At 36.8% G+C, this 17,558-nt stretch overlaps 1 protein-coding gene across 1 annotated transcript; it reads left to right on the top strand.

Moving 5' to 3' along the window:
* Window positions 1-960: 960 nt before the first annotated feature.
* On the top strand, window positions 961-17,300 carry LOC121725447 (transmembrane emp24 domain-containing protein 5-like). Its single transcript, XM_042112438.1, has 6 exons — window positions 961-1,309; window positions 2,374-2,550; window positions 4,772-4,850; window positions 5,468-5,621; window positions 6,384-6,441; window positions 17,136-17,300. Exons 1-6 carry the CDS (start codon window positions 1,169-1,171, stop codon window positions 17,214-17,216), a joined length of 690 nt encoding a protein of 229 aa, XP_041968372.1. The 5' UTR covers window positions 961-1,168; the 3' UTR covers window positions 17,217-17,300.
* The last annotated feature ends 258 nt before the right edge of the window (window positions 17,301-17,558 follow it).

The following is a 17,558-nucleotide window of genomic DNA, read 5'->3' as shown; positions in this document are numbered from 1 at the left end:
GTACATAAGTGAACAGTCTTAGCTGCTTATTTCAGAGTTCAAGTCATGATCACTTTTTTTCTTAAAATCTTCGTCATTATCAGAAAACTCATTAATATAGTGAGTATTTAGAGCACCTCTCACAGAAACCGAATTTTCTTCTGCATCACTGCTTAAATCAGCATTCAGTCATTGCTCTATTATGTCTACGCGATTGGTTGACATATTTTTATTATTTTCCATGATGAAAACTGAAATTTAACATAAAAAGCAACTACAAATTAAGAATTATAAAAATACGTATCTATAGTCGTGGGTCCAATGGACCCATGCATAATCATTTACTTACCATTGGAGTAGCTCGCGAAAAACGTCCGTCTTGCTGCGTATGCACCGGCTTACTGTCTAAAGGTACTGAGGTGCGCGGGGAGCTCCACTACCCACAGCGCTACTAGTGCTTGTTTAAAGAATCACCATGGGTCCAGTGGACCCACGACTACAGTTAAGGGTTAAAAATGGCCGACTCGGTGAGGTTCATTGCATGTTCATTGGGTGAGTTGCCAACATGAAGATATAAGTTGCCAATGTTAGAGGTTACTCACGGAGGTCAAGAGTCAAGAGTCAAGACGTCAAAACCCACAGATTAAAGTTATATTCAAAACCACTAGTCACTACTCACTACTCACTACGCTCTACGGTACAGACTACAAACCTCAATGGACTACAGGCTACTGTCGACGGTAACTGCGAAATACAAACTGCAAAGTACAGTCTGTCAAAAAAGTCATGAAATTAAAAAGTGGCAACATCGTAGTGTCATCACTCATCCCTTTTTTTCATAAATTGATTTGAAAGGGATGACACTACGATGTTGCCACTTTTTAATTTCATGACTTTTTTGACAGTGTACACCCCCGGACCCGGTGCTGCCGGGGGTAAAAAAACTGACAGCTGTTAAAATGACATTTGACTTGTCAGAAATTACACAGTAGTGGGCTTTTTTTGAATTTAAAATCTATTTTCGTACCATTTCCAAAATAATTTAACTCTGTCGATTGTCGGATCGTGATATAATTATAATTAAACTAAATTAACACTTACATTAATTATTAATAATGTGGTTAAATTTATAAACAAAGTGATAATTTTTCTTGTTTCTTGGTGACCGGTGTGCATATTATCGTATAAAATGATATTTTTAATCTTAAGTACTATATTTAGCGTCGTGTTTGCGTACCAAAAAGACATGACATTCACTGTTCAAGCCGGCAAAACGGATTGTTTTTATCAGAACGTCTTAGTTGATGATATAATTGATATGGAATATCAGGTAAATAAATAAATGGTGCAGTATAATATATAGTTTGTTATGCTGCGCTGTACTCTTTCTTTTTGTATATCTTTGTTCGTTTGTTACAACAAATATAATATAATCAACCACTGTTCAATGTGGAAATTTGTCATTGTCTTTCCTTTGTTTGTGTTTCTCTTTTTCAATCTAAACCCTGAACCTTGCTCAGGCCTTGATATAAGTCTTAAATCAACTATAAATATAGAGTTGATATACAACCACTTTAAAAGCCCAAACCAATTCAGTTTTTTCTAGGAGTTACAAATTTAAGGCGACGCCTTGATAATTTGGCTGTAGCAATATCAATTTTTCTCAGCAATGACTAAAGCTAAGAAATTAAAGTTCATTGTATAATATATACATTGTACAATATTCATCATGTCTTTGTCTGTGAATTACCCATAGGCCATAGCATAACACGATTGGTCAACTTTTATAACACAGAATAATCAATCATAAAGACCTCTGTAAAAAAAGGAATTCTAATTTTGCCAATAGAGGAAAGTGATTTAAGCTTCCAAGATTGGTACACTATAGTGTACCAATCTATGTCTTTATTATAATTTGCCCATAATTTGCCATAGTTTATATGAAATATATTTATGGTTTTCAAATTATGTGACAAATAACCATTTTGTCGCTTACACCCTTTCCATTTCTTGTTTTTCGGCCTCTCATAGAAAACAAGCAATCTAAAACATATCCAACACCGTTTTTAACATTAACGCGGCGTCACCTTAATGCTACTACTTTATTTGTATTATGAAGGTAGTATGTAAAATTTTCTGAGAGCCAGAGCATATTATTATCTCATGATTGTAATATTTTTTCAATCACTTCTTAACCCATCAACCCCCTAAGCTCACCGGTGAGCGACACACAATAGAATAGATTTCCAAGAATTAATTAGTTTTGTATTCATACTCGTCTACTGTCTGATATTATGTAAACATCACAAAAATATACTTCTCAAATATTTAAAACAGATTTATAATAACTTACTTCAAATAGCAGTGTGGTAAGTTTTATAAAACTCATTTCAGGTAATAGATTCTACACATGGGGAGTTAGACATATCCTTCCAACTGTCAGATCCTACGGGCAGAAGCATCGTGGCCGACTACAAAAAGCAGGATAATGCACACAGACACACCTCCACATTGGAGGGTGACTACAAGTTTTGCTTTGATAACACTTTCAGCACATTCAGTGAAAAGACTGTAAGTAATTTTCATCTGGAGAAAAAAGAAATGAATCCAAGATCAATATAATCATTTCCGAAAGAAATTGAGTTTAATAAAAATCTTAACTTTGTATTTAATAAATGAGAATAACTTTATTTGGTCTTTTACTGTCTAGATAATAGATTTAAACAGGAGTTTGGATCTGAGACTAAGACCCGATTTCACCAACCTCTGTTTGTTAAATCCTAACAAGGCATTACTTAACGGACCTTGGAAACTGAAGCAGACAGTTAAAATACTTATGTCCCACAGTAAAAATTTAACAGCAGATTAGTAAATGCAATGTTAAGTGAACAACTATCAATTCGTTCATTCTTGTTATAAGGCGATGAAATTGCAATGTACAAGATTAATACGACATGTTTGCTGCAATGTGTCACTTTCTTCCATAGTAGTATAATAGTAGATAATGCGACCAAATTAAAATATCACTGATCGCATACATTTGTTACGCTATAATAGTTCTTCTTGTTTTTATGTCCCGGCCCTTAGATCTCTGTATGTCAAATCTAACATTTCTTTTTAAATTAAAAATTAAAATAAAAAAATAAAACATTCTAAAATTAAAAAAAGATGGGTGAAAATAATTGCGAAATTATCTTATCAACTCCCAAGCGGCCCAAGCGGGCCGCGATAAGTGATAAAAATAGATTTCCAAGAAGCGCGATCGAAGAATTAACCGGTTAATTTGGGTTTTCAAAATCGTTTAGTGTATTAGTAACCGGTAACGTTTACCATTTGGGTTACGTAAAAACCGTTCGCTTGTTTACCCGGTAAATAAAAGAACGATATATTTTTAAACGAAATAAACCGGTATTTTCAAACCGGTTCCGAGCCCTGCTATAAATACATAATTATTTACTTATATTTCTTACATTACTGAAAGATGTTAAAAAAGTTTTTGTAATGTACAATTATAATTATTATGTAATAGTTTACCATATTTAACAGATTTTATACGTGGGAGAGCCATGCTTCGGCACGAATGGGCCGGCTCGACCGGATAAATACCACGTTCTCACAGAAAACCGGCGTGAAACAGCGCTTGCGCTGTGTTTCGCCGAGTGAGTGAGTTTACCGGAGGCCCAATCCCCTAACCCCTACCCTATTCCCTTCCCTACCCTCATCTATTCCCTTCCCTACCCTCAACTATTCCCTTCCCTTCCCTTCCCTACCCTCCCCTATTACCCTATTCCCTCTTAAAAGGTCGGCAACGCACTTGCAGCTCTTCTGATGCTGCGAGTGTCCATGGGCGACGGAAGTGTCTTTCCATCAGGTGACCCGTTTGCTCGTTTGCCCCCTTATTTCATAAAAAAAAAAAAGATTATAAATGTATATAGGACGAGCTTTTTCCCGCGGCTTCGCTCGCGTTAAGAAGTATTATTATATATAAACTTTCATCCCCTATTTGAACCCTTTGGGGTTGGATTGTATCAAAATCATTTCTTAGCGGATGCCTACGTTATAACATCTACCTGCATGCCAAATTTCAGCCCGATCCGTCCAGTGGTTTGGGCTGTGCGTTGATCACTATGTCAATCAGTCAGTCAGTCACCTTTGAGTTTTATATACTTACTAGCTATTTGACCGAGCTTTGCTCGGTATTCGATGAAAATGACATTTTCTAAAATGATTCCTAGCTAGATCGATTCATCGCCCCCGAAACCCCCTATATACTAATATAAATCGTTGATTGCTCGTTTAAAGATATATAATATATAGATTAACTAGCTGTCCCGGCAAATGTTGTTTTGCCATATAAATAATTTTTGGTATGAAAAATAGATGTTGGCCGACTCTCAGATCTACTCAATATGCTCACAAAATTTCATGAGAATCGGTCAAGCCGTTTCGGAAGAGTACGGGAACGAAAATTGTGACACTAGAATTTTATATTATACAGTGTGTAACAAAAATAAGTGATAATACTTTAGGGTGTGTACGTGTTCCTTGTAGAGAGTTCACCGTGAAAGTAGCAGCGCTGAAAGACGAAAAATTTTTTTCACTTTTGTATGGGCAAGGGCCCGAGCGTCACGAGTTTCCCCATACAAAAGTGAAAAAAATTTTTGGTCTTTCAGCGCTGCTTCTTTCACAGTGAACTCTCTACAAGGAATATGTACACACCCTAAAGTATTATCACTTATTTTTGTTACACCCTGTATAAGCACTATAAGATAATCTTAACTTTTTTTTACAGGTATACTTTGATCTCCTTATTGATAATGATGAAAATCAGGACAAGGACTATGATGACGACAAGGAACTGGAGATGGGTGGTAAAAATATTAATAACTTATAACATGACAAAGATGCAGTCTTCTTTAATATATTTTCAATGCTGAGCCTTGTAAACTTTTAGAGAGACGGGTGACCGTCGCGGCCGCCCGCGCCGCGCCGGGCACACGCTTAACGCAGCGAACGCCCTTACAATGTTACATGTTAGAAATTTTTTGTATAAAATTATTAGTCTACATATTATGCGATAGGGTGTTCTGTCATGCGTGTTGTCACCCGCTCGCGTATCCGGTCCACATGTGAGTCACAACTCACAACATGCTCCAGGCCGCGCCCATGTTGTCCGCATGACGGGAAATGCAGGATGCGGGCAACTTTCATGAGGACCAGATCCGCGCGCGGGCGATGACACGCATGACAGGAAAAGCGTCTTTAGACTTTGTAAAATTTCGTAGGTTACACGCTCAATCTTGCATCAGTTCAGTCCATCAATGTGAGATTGACGCCAGGTTGATGGCTAAAAAGTACATAATAAAAAAATGATCAGTCAATCAATCCGTGGGTTACATGTGCAGTTTCGCGTCATGAGAAACTGAACGTGTAATCACTAATCTCCGACAATAACGTATTGTGTGATGTGTCATAATATTATGTGCAGGGAGCTCGGCGGACGTGTACATGATGCGCGTGCGCGACATATCGGAGGCGGTGGGGCGGATGCGCGAGCACGTGGCGGCGGCGCGGCGCCTGCAGGACCTGCTGTCCGCGCACGAGGCCCGCGACAGGAACCTCGCCGAGGAGATGTGCTCCAGGTGAGGGGCTGGGTGACCTGCCAACGCCTTATAGCATCACCGGCAACAGTCGCAAAACGCCGCACTAGCATGTGCCTAGTGCATCTTTGCTATAAATTGTGTCTGTCTGTTACACGTGTTTACCCTGAGGGTTTACCAAACTTATTTTGTCTACTGCCCACTATGAGAAAAAATGATGTTTTAGCGCCACATTGTTTTAATTAAAAATGCATCCAGAGACCAGATTACATAAATCACCCCCCAAGCCTCTACACAATGCCCCCATTCTTTCTGAGTCCCACACCGCCTCCCTTTAGAGTTTAGACCTTCAGCGCCCACAAGGGGGCGTTATCGCCCACTTTGGGAAAGGCTGGTCCGTTACCTCTTCACGGTTTAAACGCTCAACGCCGATGAAATTCGGTATAGACTATAGACAGACATACTTTGAGTGATAGTATTTGTCGATAAAAAATGTACGGTTCTCACGCTTCTCGCGTTCTGAAAGGATTTCGTGCAACTAGTTGAGGATCATCTAGCAATAATTATTATTTAGTAGCTAGGTACTCAGAACAGTGTTTGTCTTTATTTTTTAAAATTTGTGCGAGTTTACTACGCCGGTTCTGTGCGAGTTTCATACGCCGCGCCCGGCGCCGGTTCTTCTCGCCGGGTTAGTTCCCGAACCGGTGGTAGGTCATCACATAGACTTTCTGAAAAGATTTGATTAAAAACTCAGAAATAAAACATTTTTTATGTCATAGCGCTAACTACATTTCCTTGTTACAGGGTTATGAACTGGTCAATCTGGCAGATCATTATGATGATAGTCGTCAGCATTATTCAGGTGAAAAAATTGAAATACTGTATCAGAGTAGTAACAATGAAATAGAATAATTAATATAAACATGAAGTGAATGAACCTACGTGAAGCTTAAACCGCTGAACCGATTTTGATGAAATTTGGTGTGGAGATAGTTCAATTCTGTTATGGGAAAGGATATAGAATACTTTTTATGTAGGGTTAAATACATTTTTCGAGGATCTCGTGCGATAATATTTTTCCAGGTGCCAGCCACATTATAAAATCACAATCACAGCACTAGAGAGAGGTTTTACTATGATATTACTATGATTAATGTGGATAGCAGCCTTATTGTAAAATAAATTAACCTACTTAAAAAATAGGATATTCAGTTTTACCTACATATTTTATTAGGGGGATATTAGATTATCATATATATTGGATCCGAGATCATTGAGTCAATGATATTGGATAATGTAATATAGACATATGATTCATTTCTTCCTTGATCATAGATTTTTGACATTTACTGAGAGATTGGATCCAATACGGTCATAGAAATAGATGTTGCCAGTTATTCAATATAAAAAAGAGTTTTTAATTTCTTGTTCGTTAATATGTTTCAAACAAAGACTTCTATTTAAACTGATGTAGATGGGCCATACGCACCAAATTTTCCGCCGTTCCAATAGAGCTAATTCACACCGTTGCAGTCAGTCTTCACTGGCGCGCTGTACGCGACGGTCGTATGCGAGTGTGTACGGTTAGCAAAGAAATTTTTAAAACAAACTTAGTTTTATTTTCAGATACTAATTAATGTAATCAAAGGGCAAAATGCTATCTTGTGTAAAAATAAAAAGATTTTGTGTAAAATATATAAATAAATCTTCAGGGATTAACTTTCACAGGTAACTATCATAGTTGTTCACAATAGATGAATAATTTTTACCTGGCTACAGCAAAGCAAAAAGTAAGAGTTATGTGTCTCACAGGCTATGTATGTATGTATGTTTGTATATGTTACCGTTAATTTATGTAAGCCAGTTAGAGTGAAAATTCACACGGTATTCTGCAGATTTTCTGGGTGAGTAAGTTAAAGTGCAAAAAATTGATTCTATTTTTACATTACTAGACAATCTGCAGAATATCTAGGTAATCGGCAGTCTACCGACCATGCACGGTATGTTGCATAAAAGAGGTTCTTGTTTGAATAAATCATATTATTTAGTTGTAGGTATAGGGATTATTGAATATAATTTTTAGGACATTAACAAAGGAATAAAATATAAAAATTTAAGTAACTAAAATATTACTGCACTGATAAAATATAACAGATCAAATTAACTAGAAAAAAAACAATAACAAACAATTAAAAACAGTCTAATGTTAGCCATACACGCAACGGTCTACCGGAGAGGTATACCTGTGCAGGTATGCCTGCGCAAGTAAATCGGAATGTGTGTGGGAAATGGGAATAGGCCTGTGCAGTTGCTTGGACTTGCCCATTCGATCGGCGCAAAATCGAGAATCAATTCTTTCGAGTGACACCTGCGCAGGCATACCTGCAGGTGACCCCTCCGGTAGACCGTAGCGTGTGTGGTGGCCATAACCTTCGTCTTGAGGTTCGAGCGCTTGGAGTCCCGCCACAAAGTGAATTTTAGCTTCTTTGTGGTGAGAGTCCCGACGCACCATCTACCGACCTTCAAGAAGGAGGAGTTCTGGCCGATTGGAGTCGTCTACAGCAGGTTCCGAGGACGACTTCCGAATACGTCGCGCCCCACGTCGCAGACAATACGTGTTTAGTGTTTTAGTGTTATTATTAGTTTTTAGTATAATTGTATGTATGTTAGTCTATAAGGTATTTATGTTATGGGCCAAGATGCCTGAGTTAAATAAATAAATAAAATAAGGTGCTAACATGCTTAGGTCAAAAATTTTTAGAACATAAACGAAGGAAGAGTTTAGCCTAGAATGTGAAAGAGTGACGTTACTTACTTACTTACTTACTTACTGCGGCGCAGCGACCCAAATTGAGTCTTGGCCTCTGACACAAGCACACGCCATTTATTTCGATCCTGTGCGACATCTTGCCATGATCCGGCTCGTAACGCCTTCAGGTCCTTTTCTACCTCATCCCTCCAGCGGTATCTGGGACGGCCTACCGGTCGTTTGCCAGTCATTTGCCCCACATACGCTTTTTTAGCCGCTCGGTCATCATTCATTCTTTCTACGTGACCGAGCCAGCGGATTCGGTGAGATTTGTATTCCCCGATAATATTGGGCGTTGCCACGAGTTCTTCAATCTCAAGGTTTTTCCATGGCCTCCAACTGCCATCTTCATCCCTCGTCGGTCCGTGAATCTTGCGCAGTATTTTTCTCTCAGCTACTAACAGCTTTGTTTCCTCCTTTTGAGTTAGGGTCCAAGTTTCACTGCCGTATAAGAGTATAGGTCGAATTACAGTTTTATATATTCGTATCTTCGTACCTCTACTTAGGATCTTGGACACTAAAATTCTATGGAGTGCCGCACTACACCGAAGAGCACTTTGGATTCGGATGTCGATCTCATCTACTCTAGAATTTGTGTCGGTTATAGTGCAACCTAGGTACTTAAACTTAGCTGTTCCTGTGTATGAGATGTTATCTACTAAAAGATCTTCAGGTGGTCGTCGTTTATCTTTGTATCTCCGCATGTGCAAGTATTCAGTTTTGCCATGATTGATTTTAAGTCCGACTTTATTGGCTTCCTTCTCAAGGGTCCTTACCATATCCACGACATCAGACTTTTTCTCACTCATGAGAGCCAGATCATCTGCATAGCCTATTACTTGATGTTTTCCATTAAGCTGGACGCCCCTGTCAAGGTCTGTTACTTTCCTTATTATGTATTCTAACGCTAGGTTAAATAACATTGGTGAGAGAGCATCCCCCTGTTTTAGTCCAGTCTCTATGTTAAATAAACTCGTATATGACCTGTCTACCCGTACCACCGCATTACTCTTACTCGTAGCTGTCTTGATCAAGTTAATAAGTTTCTCAGGGATTTGGAAATTCCTTAACATCGTGTATAGGGAAGCACGATCTATACTATCATATGCCTTAGCAAAATCTACAAATAGCACATGGATGTTCTGTGCATATTCCCATTTTTTCTCCATCAACTGCTTAAGTAGAAAGATCTGATCTACTGTACTACGGTTTCGCCAAAATCCGCATTGATAGTCCCCTAACAGATTCTCAGCATATGGTTCTAATCGCTTTAGGAGCACGTACGAAAGGATCTTGTATGCTGTTGGCAATAGTGCAATTCCTCGGTAATTTGCACATTTCTTCCTCGAACCTTTCTTAAGTATGGGGCAGATAATGGCAGTGTTCCATTTAGTAGTTAGAACTTCATTATTCCAGATTTTACTTAGTAGGTCATATATCCTTAACTGTAACATCTCACCACCACATTTCCAGATCTCAGAGGGGATGTTGTCAATACCTGGTGACTTGTTAGTTTTTAGTTTGGAGATTGCTTGCTTCACTTCATCAAATTGCAGTGGTGGTATATCTGACATATTAAGAGTGACGTTAATGTGTTTTTATTAATTTTCTAGGATTGTTGTGGGTTTTTAATGTTTTTTATTGGTAGAATATTAACCATTGGATATTTATTATCATGAACAAGTGTAGGCCAGTGATACAACTTCCAGAAACGTGCCTTTTGTGTTCCCTCCTAAACACGATCGAAAGTTTTAGTAAAGCTTCTACCATTTTACTGAATCGACCGACTTGACATATATATATATATATATATATATATATATATATATATATATATATATATATATATATATATATATATATATATATATATATATATATATATATATACATTTTTTTCTTAATTTGTAATAGACTTTTTTGCAGTTTTTCTTTCTTTCTGTCTTTTGTTATAAATAACTTATAATAATTGAGATAGGCACTTCCGTTTCCGCAGATTTTACCTCCTTTTCTTTCCTGAATATTGGTAGCTCTGTCAACTTTTTTTTTATGAAATATGCTTCAAAATGTCTTCAACAACGAAAAAAATGGATTTTAAATTGAGCGAAGTTAATTTGGATAGATACGTTGCCATTTTCTTGATATATTCTTTTGTTTCAATTTTTTTTTAGTACTTGAGGGTAAATACAGGGTGATTATTAGTAAGTACTTAATAAATAAATTATTACCTTGTGACATCAGCTAAGCCATGATCCGTTCTTACTATTTTAAACCGACATAAAAAAGTAGGTTCTCAGGTTGACCTCTATGTATGTGTGTATGTATGTATGATGTATGTTTGTCCGCAATTATCACTCGTTTGGCTGAACCGATTCTGATGCGGTTTTCAGAACAATATTTGTCACATTTAGGGCCAATTTAAACTAGCGTTGAATCGAAGCGAATTACCAAAACTGAACATAGCAAATTCAACCTTAGCTCAAAAGCGTTAATGTGTGCGACATAACTGCTGAAAATTAAAAAAAAGGCGTGCGCATTCACGCGAATTCGTGCACGCATTCGCGCAAATTCGCGCGAATGCGCCCGACCAACGCTGGTTTGCCTCGCAGAAGTAATGTGTACGTTATTTTAGGGAACTATCTCCATGTCGTTGTGCTCAATCTCCATATACATAATTATGTCGGAAGAATTTTGGCCAATCTCCAATATTTAAATGAAATATAATGAGTTCTATAGTTATTATTTTCAATTACTATTTCTATACATATAAGGAAATACTACATTTTTCTAACTCAGCAAAAGTTTAATAATGTTCTAATAATATCCACAAGTAATTTAAAAAAAAACGTCTCCTGTAAAATTTGCTCACTGGTCGATTGGCCATTCAAGCACTAGGGCGGCGTTATATTGTTATATTTTCTTTTCACATTAGCGTCTTACTTTTATTTTGTCACATTGGCGTACATCATCACCAGGCGATAACAAACACGTCTCAATTATTATGCTTCAAATAACGGTCAAGTGTTTAATAGCAGCGTTTTACCCTGAAATAAAACGCTTATTAAATACTTACCTTATTTGAAGCATAACTTTTTATTTCTGCCTGGTGTAATTTCGACTTAATGATCATAGTCGGAATAGAGCGGGAATTCTCCCTCTACCTGCTCGATGATGGCGCTAAGGTTGACAGAGCTACCAATATTCAGGAAAGAAAAGGAGGTAAAATCTGCGGAAACGGAAGTGCCTATCTCAATTATTATGCTTCAAATAAGGTAAGTATTTAATAAGCGTTTTATTTCAGGGTAAACCGCTGCTATTATAAACATGCAAAGAGTCTTTTGTTATAAGTTATTTATAACAAAAGACTCTTAACAAAAGACAGAAAGAAAGAAAAACTGTTTTGCAGTTTTTCTTTCTGAAAAACTGAACATAGCATTTTCAACCTTAATTCCAGCGTTGGTCGGGCGCATTCGCAATTTGCGCGAATGCGTGCACGAATTCGCGTGAATGCGCACGCCTTTTTTTAATTTTCAGCAGTTATGTCGCACACATTAACGTTTTTGAGCTAAGGTTGAATTTGCTATGTTCAGTTTTGGTAATTCGCTTCGATTCAACGCTAGTTTAAATTGGCCCTAAATGTGACAAATATTGTTCTGAAAACCGCATCAGAGTCGGTTCAGCCAAACGAGTGATAATTGCGGACAAACATACATCATACATACATACACACATACATAGAGGTCAACCTGAGAACCTACTTTTTTATGTCGGTTTAAAATAGTAAGAACGGATCATGGCTTAGCTGATGTCACAAGGTAATAATTTATTTATTAAGTACTTACTAATAATCACCCTGTATTTACCCTCAAGTACTAAAACAAAATTGAAACAAAAGAATATATCAAGAAAATGGCAACGTATCTATCCAAATTAACTTCGCTCAATTTAAAATCCATTTTTTTCGTTGTTGAAGACATTTTGAAGCATATTTCATAAAAAAAAGTTTTTCGTTTGCGTATTAAATATTAATATATAGATAATTATTACTACTTACTTAATTAAATATGGGAACAAAAAACGATCACCAAACCATACTTTGATACCCAATAGTTTGCCAAAAAGAAAATATACTTGACACCAATATTTAAGATAATATTATATTTTATGCTATACAAGGTGTAACAAAACTATGTGATACTTTAGGATGTGTAAGTGTTCCTTATTGTGATTTTACTGTGAAAGTAGCAGCGCTGAATGAGCACATTTTTTTTTTACTTTTGTATGGGCATTGGGCAAGCGCCCCAGTGTAACGAGTCTCTTAGATAAAAAAAATATATATAATAATAGTCTAAAATTACAATAGAACAATCAGAGAAATTAATTTCTAGGCAGATGGCGGACCTAAGTTATTTGGTCGCGTTTAAAGTTAAACCCAACGACAGATGACAATTAACATTGAATTGACATGATCCGACTACATGACGTTGTTCTGTCAACTACCTAGGATTTAGGATTCAATTTCCTCGATGGCACATACTAGCTATTTTAGTCTCGACTTTAGTTCAAATTGTAATCGAACACCAAATATAATAAATGATCACCAAGCTTCATCAAACTTCAAAATGCCTGACAAGTGACAGAAGTGCTTGTTTTTTTAGTGGCTGTTGGCTATAGCATATAAATAACCATAATAAATGCCAGTGTCAAGTATTACATTGCGGGAAAAAAAACATCATCGTTTCTCTCGTCGAAATTGACTACATGACAAAACTCTAGACCCACTCCCCCCTCTTGTGACCGAGCGTAGTATTTTGAAGACCCGTCCCTAAATGGGTCACGTAGTATGGGTATGTTCCCTTACGCTTGCGTTCGGTATTATAACCGAACACCATAGGCCATCCTTGTCACTCTTGTTACAAAATAATATTGGCATCTCGCCCTTGACTACGAAGATACATTTTTGTTTGTGTGTGTAATGCTTTGAGTGTATTGTTTTAGGATTGCTTTTCAAATGTCATTTCGTAGAGTATGGCATGTCTACCTCAGTTTAAATAGAAGTCTTTGGTTTCAAATAATTAGTGTCCGACCGAAGCTTCGGCTTCGGCGGCCGAAGCCTTCGGCCAAAAAAAACACCTTCGGCGAAACCTTCGGCTTCGGCCTAAAACCCGGCCGAAGCCGAAGCTTTGCCGAAGGTCCGAGCAACCGTCGAAATTGAACGAAAGACTGAGTGAGTCGTGAGAGAGCGACAGACCGATCGTGTATGCGGAGGCCACTGGGAGTCACTGTCAAATACAATAAACAAACACTAATTTCTTAATAAATCATTTAATTTTTTATTCAGAAGTTAGTGTTTGTTTATTTTATTTTTAGTCTAGTTTCGGTCTAGTCGAGTAAAACAAAGACTGATTGATTCCCCCCCATCCCCTCATTACACCCCTTAACGCGGCAACGCACCAGTAGCACCCCTGGTGTTGCAGACGACGCAAGGCATAACGGTAACCAGCTTCCATCAGTTGGAACATACACTAATTGTTAGCCTGCTTAGTTAAATGTATAAAAAAACATTCGGGAATGGGCTGACCCCTCAAGTGTGGGGGTGGAAAATGTAGGTAATTTCTTGACGCCAAGGACAATAGGCGACTTACCAGTGCCTGAGGCTTCACTAAAACAATAATATATTTTGTCACTGTATCAGGGATTGTAGCAGCGGCTAATGTAGATGCTAAAGAGCAATTCCGAAACTTCCAGCGCGTGTAGTTAAAAACGGATGAGAATTTGGAAAAACTATATAGAATCATAGTTAGAGAATTAAATAAGCTTTTATTTCGTTATAGAACTTTATTGCCACAACGCATCGTTTTTAAGGTATTAGCCAAAAACTAAAAATTGAGACTTTTGTCACCCTCCCTTCCCTATGGCTCACCTCCTAGACGTCAGGACTTTTAGTATGTTTTGTCCCTAAGCACCCTGAATAAGTACCAGTAGAAATCGCTTAGGTTCCCGCTCACGCACGCAACGACTACAAATAATTAATAAAAAATCACAAGCTTTTATTACTATCTCTAAATCAACTTCTATATGAAACAGTCAATATAGAGGTAAACCAATATTGTCAATATTGAAGTTTTGAAATAATTTTAATATTCATTGTAGCTTAAAGAAAATTTTGAACAAAATTAATTACTGAGAGTCGAGATTAAGATTATAAAACTTCGGCTTCGGCTTCGGCCGAAGGTTGTGGCGATTGTCGATTAATCGGCTTCGGCTTCGGCCAAAAATAGACCTTCGGTCGGACACTACAAATAATATAATGTAATTATTTTTCTAATTATATACTTGGATAATCTTGCTGAAATAACAAAAAACAAGCCATATTAAAAATGACGATGTCTTTTGACAAATCGAATTCTCTGAGATCTAGTAGGTAACCCTGACGTCAATACGTAACCCTGTCAGCGTTACCGCTCTCCATTGGCTATTGAAACCACATATGACGTAAAATAGGATCAATGATATATGATAATCTTGTTACTTCACCAGACCTTCGCTACATAGAGCAAAGTCCTTTATGCCACTCTGACATTGGCAACTCACCGAGGCGGCCATTTTTAAAAGAAGAAGAAGAAGATGTAATATGCAGATATGATCAAATGATCATATATATTGGATCCTATATATGATCATAGAAATGATCCAATATAAATGATAGTGTAATACCCCCCTAGGTATCAAGACCACGGACATAAAAAAAATACGGACGTAACCTTCTTATAATCACGAGTGAAGCCTAGTTATGGCCGCCCGTGTAGGACGTGTGCGTGATATGGGGGTTGCCATATAAATCATAAATTTCCCTACTTTTTAAATTTTGTAAACTCAGACAAGTTAAATGTATTTTTTATACTTAAACATATTTTTATGTTTTTTTCGCTTCAGAAATGTAAGCGGTTGTTAAAGATGTCATAATGAAAATATTATTTTTATGACACTATAGATAGAAAAAAAACACATGTTACGTACAGAGAAGTATATTATTTACATAACATTATTAGTAATAATGATTATGTACAAACATTTACAATAATAAAATTATTACTAGCTATTTGACCGAGCTTTGCTCGGTATTCGATAAAACACGAATAAAATGACATTTTCTAAAAATAATTCCTAGCTAGATAGATTTATCGCCCCCGAAACCTATATACGAAACCTGTATACGAAAAGATATAAGATACTTATGTCCCGTAACCAGTTTCATCAAACAATCAAGTAATGTTAAATAAATAATGGCTTGTTAAATCAGTTAACGGCCTGTTAGAGCTATCGAGAGTTCTACCATGCGCTAACGTCAAATCAAATCACCTAACATGGTGTTAAATTTATTCCTGGTCTAGAAGTCCATTCAATATTTTCATTCCTACTAGGTCTCAATGACGCTCGGGTGACTACACCAATAGCACCTTTCCTCCCCTACTACTGAAGGAAATCTAAGACAACAATTTTATCTATGGACGCTTACGCCACGTCAGTCTAACCCCGTGCTAAGTACCTGAAGGACTTTTGTTACGGGTACCAGACAACGGAAATATATTTAATACTGTTATACTATACATATATTTAAGATTTTTATTATATGATACACATATTTAATACACACCCATGACCCAGGAACTTTGAAAACTTTTTGTTCCGTCGGCAGGATTCGAACCCGCGACCCCCGGCTTGAGCTACCGACAGCCCACCCACTGAGCCACAGAGGTCGTCAAACAACAATTATATCCACTTTTGTAAATTAAGAAATTAATAGGGGTGTAGACTATTTTTAGGAAATATATTTATTTTACAGATGTACCATCAACGAAGTTGATTGCTATGCAATTGACAGACCAACGTTATTTGGTCGAATACTTATGTCAATTCAATGTTAATTGTCATCTGTCGGCTGGGTTTGACGTAACGCAACCAAACTACTTATGTCCCCGATTTGCATAGGAATCAACTTCTCTGATAGTACATAAGTATTTTGTTACACCTAAAAATATGTATAAAAAATAAATACACTCTTATTTCAATTTAAAAAATCACTTATTAAATATAAAAAATATTATAAAGTTATTAAGTAAAATATGTCCATTTTCGGTAATTCCATAATACAAACTCTCAAAAAAACAATAATTTGTATTAGATTTCGTTTACTGTCTACACCCCTATTATTGTATTCCTGCCTAATTACTGGTCAATAGTATGCTAAATACTTACATGACACTAATAAAAGACAATAAAATTAATTATTTGATTATTTAAAAATAATTTAAAATTTTCCCCGGTTTGGGGAAAATTTCCCCACTTTGTTATGGACATTACTGACCTGTTGAAGTTGAATTAATATTTACATTATTTTATCAAAATACTTTAAAAATATGTTATCTTACCTATGAAATATTATTCCTTGATGTTTTTTGTGTAAGGTTGTATTGTTCTTGCACCATTTTACAACACAAGATGGCATATTTATTTTTATTTATGAATGACAAAGACGTGTCACCGCGATGCAGTCTAATTGCGTAATGGCGGTACGATCGGCTTATTACAGTGCGAGTGCGTGTGCAAGATGTGTACGTATGATCGCCTGGGCTTATTAAGGGTGCTTCACTCATTTCTTAATGGCGATCCGTCCGTATTTTTTTTACGTCCGTGATCAAGACAAGGTATTTAAGATAAAGTACTAATACAATTTATATTTGCAGGTATATGTGCTCAGAAGTCTTTTTGAAGATCAAAACAGCAGAAGCTATAGAAAGCTCATTCCGAACTTCATGCCCCAATGATACTCGGAGCCTGCGTATAGGTAGTCAATAGTATGAGTATTTTGTACAGAAAACTATTTTTTTTACAATTTTGTGAGAAAAATCCAAAGAACTATTAAATTAAGTTTTATTTCTTATATCTGTTTCAATCGACCTCCTCGAAAGTACCTACTTCAAAAGTAACATACAGGTATAAAAATAATAATATCCTCCGAAAAATTGTGATCTTTTCTTGAAGGTTTTTAGCTGAGCAGTCAGCAGAAGTCAGCCCCCTTATAACTTTATATAGTCCGTCAAGAAAGTTAAGTAGTGTCATCCCTTTTTTCTTACGGCCCGGCCGCACCTGCGTCTATTCGCTATCGT

This window comes from Aricia agestis, chromosome 3, assembly GCF_905147365.1.
Source record: "Aricia agestis chromosome 3, ilAriAges1.1, whole genome shotgun sequence".
Lineage (NCBI taxonomy): Eukaryota > Metazoa > Arthropoda > Insecta > Lepidoptera > Lycaenidae > Aricia > Aricia agestis.
Note: the sequence above shows the minus strand (reverse complement) of the source record. Positions and strands in the feature narration are given on the sequence as shown.